This window comes from Engraulis encrasicolus, chromosome 2 (genome assembly GCF_034702125.1).
Source record: "Engraulis encrasicolus isolate BLACKSEA-1 chromosome 2, IST_EnEncr_1.0, whole genome shotgun sequence".
NCBI lineage: Eukaryota > Metazoa > Chordata > Actinopteri > Clupeiformes > Engraulidae > Engraulis > Engraulis encrasicolus.
This window is the reverse complement of record NC_085858.1, coordinates 58,185,429-58,192,232: the sequence shown is the minus strand read 5'-3', so window position 1 is coordinate 58,192,232 and position 6,804 is coordinate 58,185,429. Positions and strand designations below refer to the sequence as shown.

At 45.4% G+C, this 6,804-nt stretch overlaps 1 protein-coding gene across 1 annotated transcript; it reads left to right on the top strand.

Moving 5' to 3' along the window:
- Positions 1-395: 395 nt before the first annotated feature.
- Positions 396-1,756, top strand: LOC134442872 (uncharacterized). Its single transcript, XM_063192834.1, has 2 exons — positions 396-1,030; positions 1,154-1,756. The coding sequence occupies exons 1-2, from the start codon at positions 758-760 to the stop codon at positions 1,754-1,756; spliced, it is 876 nt and encodes a 291-aa protein (XP_063048904.1). The 5' UTR covers positions 396-757.
- The last annotated feature ends 5,048 nt before the right edge of the window (positions 1,757-6,804 follow it).

The window sequence follows — 6,804 nt, the reverse complement described above, 5'->3', positions numbered from 1 at the left end:
GCTTACAAACCCACATAGGCCTAAATAGCGCATCGGGACACCCCACCGTCTCCATCTCGCCAGTTTGAGGGAGGTGTTGGGTTAGACCTGCATTTTGAAGATGTAGGCTATCGTCGCTTACTTTGGTCAAGTGTTTAATTTGATTTGTCCGTTCGCGTCTCAACTGTCCCTCGAGAGTAAGTCTGTGTTTATAGCCCAATATGCAAAATAGGCGGCCCTGACTGCCTGGGGGGTGAGCTGAAATCTACAATGACTTGACAGTAGATTTCAGTAGCCTGCCTGAGTGTGGCTTGTTCTTGCTCGCGTTGTTTAAATGCAATCAAGTCCAAGTGCAGTAATGATAGCCAGCGCATGCATGCAGAGACAGAGCAGGGTGCATCTCATCTGACCTGCTGACGTCACTTCCGCTTCCGGATCAAGCTATTCCCGTCGAGGAGCTACTCGGACGAAATTAAGTTTCTTCTCGTTTTTCTCCTAAAAGCTTTGTCTGAAACTTACAACTACAAACAACTGATTCGATGTAGTATTACTTTAGCGCTACCTTGTTATCACTCTTACAACAACATAAGCACATAGGCTAACCTCCCCACCATCCAAATAGATTTTTGCTTTCCACCAGGCTAGCCTACATAACTTTTTTTTTTTCGCGCCGAGCCCTACTCGGCTTTAGTTTCACCTCACCTCATAGTCAATTTTGCAACACTACACCAACTATCTCGCAAAAATAACCTTTTCTGCTGCATCCGCAGACCTAATTATGGCCAACTCTACCTGCGCCTGCAGTGATCTAGCTAATGCTAATGAAAGACTAGCCAAAGCCAACATGACGATTGAAACACTTAGACGTGACATTCGCCGGCTACAATGCGAGGTGGTCATAAAATCCCATAACACCACGTTGAAACACCAAACCAGTAATACTAGCGCCAACCTAACTACACTATCTTTTTTCCCCAGCCACAGCAAACACCAGCCGAAGTCCCCCCCGAATCCACCGTGCTCCACTCCCGCGCGTCGTAGCTGGACGGAGGTGGTTAACGGCGGCAGGGGAGTACTGCAGAAATGTTCACCACCTCTAGTGACTAGCAATCGTTTTTCTGTACTTGACTCAGTCATCGATGCAGAAACTGACCCTGTCCCCCCCTCCCACCAGGTGCCCAAGCCTCTACCACAAAGAGTGCGACCCAGAAGCCGCCGGACCCTCGCTACCCCCAGGCAAATCACCCGAGAGCAGCCTGCCCATTCAGAACCCCGGCGAACATCAACAGTCCTCATAGGATCTTCGATGGTTCGCCACGTAACCCTACGAAACGCCCAGACGTGGTGCCTACCTGGAGCTCTCGTAGCCGATGTCCAGTCGAATGTGCCGGACGCGCTGTCACAGTATCCTACTGCCACAACTCTCATCGTCCACGCAGGCTCCAATGACATCCGGCTGCAGCAGTCTAAAAAACTTGAGTCCGATTTCCTCTCCCTTATTAATACCCTTAGCAGCACTGGAAAAAAATACGCTATCTCAGGCCCCATCCCCTCTGTTTGTTTCTCTGCCTTCCAGTTCTCCCGAATCCGCCAACTGCACGTCTGGCTGATGAGACACTGCCGCCAAGAAGCCATTCCCTACGTTGACAACTTCTCCGCTTTCTGGAACCGCCGTGACCTCTTCGCACGAGATGGAAGGCACTTAAACAGATCTGGCGCTCGTCTCCTCGCGACCAACCTAGCGCTGACCCTCGAAGCCCACCGGTCCTTGGATTGACTAACAGGTGTTTCAAATCCAAAGCACTACACCAATTTAGACACTGCGTGCCCAACAGAGAGTTCCCCTCTAGCTATCCACGCTGTCACTACCCGTAGGAAAGCTCGCAGATATAGACCCTCTGGTTGTGTACACAACAACCTAATTACGATTGCACCTGAACGCATAAACAATAGCTCTACTACTTTGAATGTTAATGCTGCATTACTTAACGTGCAGTCCTTGACCAACAAAAGCTTCGTAGTAAACCAGCTGGTCTCGGACAAAAACATAAGCTTTATGTTCCTTACCGAAACATGGCTTAAAGACGACGGGGCTGCTACTTTTATTGAGGCTTGCCCTTCCGATTACAAATTCCTTCACGCCCCGAGACCAAAGAAACGAGGCGGAGGCGTAGCCATACTTTTCTCCAACAAATTTAATTGTACTAAGATGAATCTGGGCTCTTTCTCTTCATTTGAATACTTGGCAATGAGGGTCCAAGCAAACCTCAAACTGATCATTATTGTTCTGTACCGTCCACCGAAATTCTCTTCGTCATTTCTATCTGATTTCTCCACCTTCATGTCGGACGTACTTACTAACTATGACAAAGCAATAATTGCTGGCGACTTTAATATCCATGTAAATAAATCAGATGACGCAATAGCCAAGTCTTTCTTAGACACATTAAATGGATTCGGTGTCGTCCAGAACGTTACAGAACAGCCTACCCATCGAAAAGGCAACACACTTGACCTTGTTATCTCACATGCACTTGACATCAACAATATATCGGTCACGGACGTCGGCCTCTCCGACCACCACTGTGTGTTTTTTGATTTTGACATTTCAACACAAATTAGCACACCCAACAATGTCATTCACAGACGACGCATTAATGCCTCTGCTGAGCTTAAGATTTCAGACCTCATCAAATCAGGTGACCTACTAAATGGTCACTGCACACCTGATGAAATGGTTGATAGCTTCAACAACAACTTAAGAGGAATTCTAGATAACATAGCTCCAATTAGAACGACGACAAGAACCAGAGCTAGGTATTCACCTTGGATGAATGACTCACTTAGAGCCTTAAAAAGAAAATGCAGAGTAACCGAGCGTCTTTGGAGGAAAACTAAATTAGAAGTCCACAGACAATCCCTTAGGGATGAGATCTCCTCCTACAATAATGCGGTACGCTCAGAGAGAAAAGCATATTTTTCCAAAATCATAACAGACAACCAGCATAATGCGAAAGTTCTTTTTTCCACTATTGACCACCTGCTTAATCCAACACATAGCAATAACAACCTAAATGCAGCATCACATGCCAAGTGCGAGGAATTTGCTAGATTTTTTAATAAAAAGATTGCCGACATTAGAGAAGGCATCCAAGGTGGAAACGCAGCAACCTCTGTCGCCCACTCAGGCGATACACCGAGGGGAGGGTTAAACCCCCCTAGGAGACCTGAGAGCTTCCAAAATGTTTGTCCAATTACAGAGGACGACCTCTGTAAAATAGTCAGGGAAAGTAAGCAGTCTACCTGCAGCCTTGACGCGATCCCCACATATCTGCTAAAAAACGTACTTGGTTGCTTAGCAGCACCTTTACTGCAAATTGTTAACACCTCTATGCTTACAGGCATTTTTCCAAGCTCATTCAAAACAGCCATGGTAAAGCCACTCCTAAAAAAGACAAATTTAGATCAGAATTCTTTAAACAACTACCGACCTATATCAAACCTCCCCTTTATAAGCAAGGTACTAGAAAAAGTTGTATTTAAACAGCTTAATCAACATCTGGCTGGGAATGATATCTTGGAAAAATTCCAATCAGGCTTTAGAGCCAACCATAGCACCGAAACAGCACTAACCAAAATAATAAGTGATCTTAGGCTCAACACTGCCGCAAACAAAGTTTCAGCACTTATCCTCCTCGACCTCAGTGCCGCCTTTGACACGATAGACCACAACATACTAATTGACCGCCTTGAATCTTGGGTAGGCTTGTCCGGTCACGTCTTAGAGTGGTTCAAAACATATATTACAGGAAGACAGTTTTTTTGTCACCATCGGAGAATACGTCTCCAACAAGTATGATGTGCCTTTTGGAGTTGCTCAGGGTAGTTGCTTGGGCCCTCTCCTCTTCTCTCTCTATATGTTGCCCCTGGGCTCCATCATCAGAGAGCACAATGTTGATTTTCATAGCTATGCCGATGACACTCAACTATATATCTCTGTCGAGCCTAGCCAAACCACTGCCATTCATGCCTTGACTAAATGCATGTCTGCCATTACAGATTGGATGAACAGTAACTTCCTAAAATTAAATGAAGATAAAACTGAAGTGTTGCTCATTGGGCCTAAGAAAAAACGTGCAAAACTCCACTCAAGCCTAGGTGACCTAAGCATACACATTATAGATAAGGTTACTAGCCTAGGTGTGGTCATAGACTCGGATTTGAGCTTTGAGCCTCACATCAACAAGATAACAAAATCTGCTTTTTTCCATCTTAGAAATGTCAACAAAGTGCGCGGCTTGGCCCCCCGACAAGACGCTGAGAAACTTATTCATGCCTTTGTCACCAGTAGGATAGACTACTGCAATGCTCTTTTCTCTGGTCTCCCAAAAAAATTAATTGACAAATTGCAACTCATTCAAAATTCTGCGGCAAGAATCCTAACAAGAACCAGAATGAGAGAGCACATCTCTCCTGTCTTGGCAGACCTGCACTGGTTACCTGTCTCATACAGAATCGACTTTAAGATTCTGCTCACAGTATTTAAAGCATTAAATGGACTTGCCCCTAGCTATATCTCAGACATGCTCTCTTTTTATGCCCCTGCTCGAGCTCTCAGGTCCACTGATGCCAAGCTGCTAAGGACCCCCACCCCCCCGCAGAAGAAGATCGGCGACGCCGCGTTTGCCTGCTATGCGCCCAAGAGATGGAACACCCTCCCCATCGAGATCCGATCAGCCACCTCCGTCGACTCCTTTAAGAAGCAGCTGAAGACCCACCTCTTCATCCTTGCCAACTCCTAGCTGCCAAGACGTTATAGTGTCCCAGCCGCCGCAGCGCCCTTACTACTCGCAATCCAGCCCTGGCAGGGGGCTCCCCTAGGTGGCCGCTGGTCTCTGCCTGAGGTTTCTTCCTGACTACAGGGGGTCTTTTTTCTCAGACCTCACTGAGCTTTTTTTCCCCCTCACAAACTATGATTCAAGCGAAAGGGAGTTTTTCCTCACCCCTGATGCCACCAGGGGCCGCACCTGAGCGCCCAATCTCTGTGTGACTATCTATGACTTATGATAGGCCCAGCCACTATGGACCTTACACATCTAAGAATCCTGGTCCTAACCTACGTTGACCTTATGACTCTACATTCTCTGTCTATCTCTTCTTCCTCTGCCTTCCTGCTTTTTCTGCCTCTCCTCTATACCTCTCCTTTTAAATCTATCTCTCCTCTCCTTTTAAATCTATCTCTAACAATGTTTTTTCCCATTTGTTAAGCACTTTGAGTTACATGCCTTGTATGACACAGTGCTATACAAATACAATTATTATTATTATTATTATTATTATTTATGGCTACCTTGTTTGCAACCTGCGTAAGAGGAGCACGAACATCGCCAGCAGTGCAAGGAGAACGCCACGTTTGAGGATAGAAATGGTCGCAGCCTCCTTCAGCAATCCATCAAATAACTTTGAATAATCTTAAAATAAAGCCTGATTAAATTAAAGACAACTTCACGGTCGTGCGCCTATTGTTTAGCCCATTAGGACTCGGAGTGTCTGTGGCCGCTGCACCGTGATCCGGACCGGACCTCAAATAATTCAGCAAGCTTTTAAAAAAAATATAAAATTCAATAACAAAGCAAAACAAAAACAAAAAACATGTAGGCAATGCCTACCATGTGTTATTACAACTTGCAGGCCTAATAGGCTACGCCTGGCAGGCGTAGACATCGTGGACTGGTGCGGTCCGATAGCATACTAGGTGATTTGTAATGACAATGAGCGCATATTAACAATGCGGACAAAACTTTTTTTTTTAAGCAGTTGGATTGAATGCACCAAGGCTTTTACCACTGTGCAGTAACCTATAGGCCTACTTGAAGTAGGCTTATTATCCGGACAATGTAAATATCTCCATCCTCGAAATGTGTCACCTGCCTGCCTGCTGTTCTGTCCCATGCCGCCTGTCATGCCGAGGTGATTTGATGACGCGTCCAATCAAATCACCCAGCAACGTTCTAATGGCATTGTAGTCGTTATTTTTTCTTCCGGTGATTTGATGACGCTTGAAATCACCATTACTAAAACAATAAATAGCTTTTATATTTAATATAAAGATATTATATCCAGTGGCTACATAATCCCCTGTTATAATGTGGTCTAATACAGAGATAGGGCACAATATTGTTTGAAAGGTGAATTCCGCTTTAATAATTTTGTCAAAAGTCTGGTTCATCTTCTGTGATCTCTATGATTTCAATGTCAAAGTATCATTTTTGAGCACGATATTATAATATCTACCTACACACTTTCGAGTTGGGCCCGTCCGATTTTTTCTGGGCCCACCTGTTTTATTATTTCCGCCTACGCCCATGTCACAATGCGGACCACAAATTATTTGTTTTTTCTCCGCGAACAGTGACGACAACGTGGGCATCAGCAGGTTCATCCGGGTAACACATGTGGAAAAAAGTTCAGAGCCCGGTATGAACACGGGCAGTTCGCTTTAGTGCTGAACGTAACTGGTGCAGGCACCGGCACAGCAGCTCCTAAAAGTGAATGTGTGTGTGTGTGTGTGTGTGTGTGTGTGTGTGTGTGTGTGTGTTTTGTGTGTGTGTGTGTGTGTGTGTGTGTGTGTGTGTGTGTGTGTGTGTGTGTGTGTGTGTGTGTGTGTGTGTGTGTGTGTGTGTGTTAGGTGTATCTAATCTGTGAATAGCTTAGCTCGGCATCTCATGTTCGTACCTGCGCCAAAACATTCTCCTATATATGCATTCCTGTGTGTGTGTGTGTGTGTGTGTGTGTGTGTGTGTGTGTGTGTGTGTGTGTGTGTGT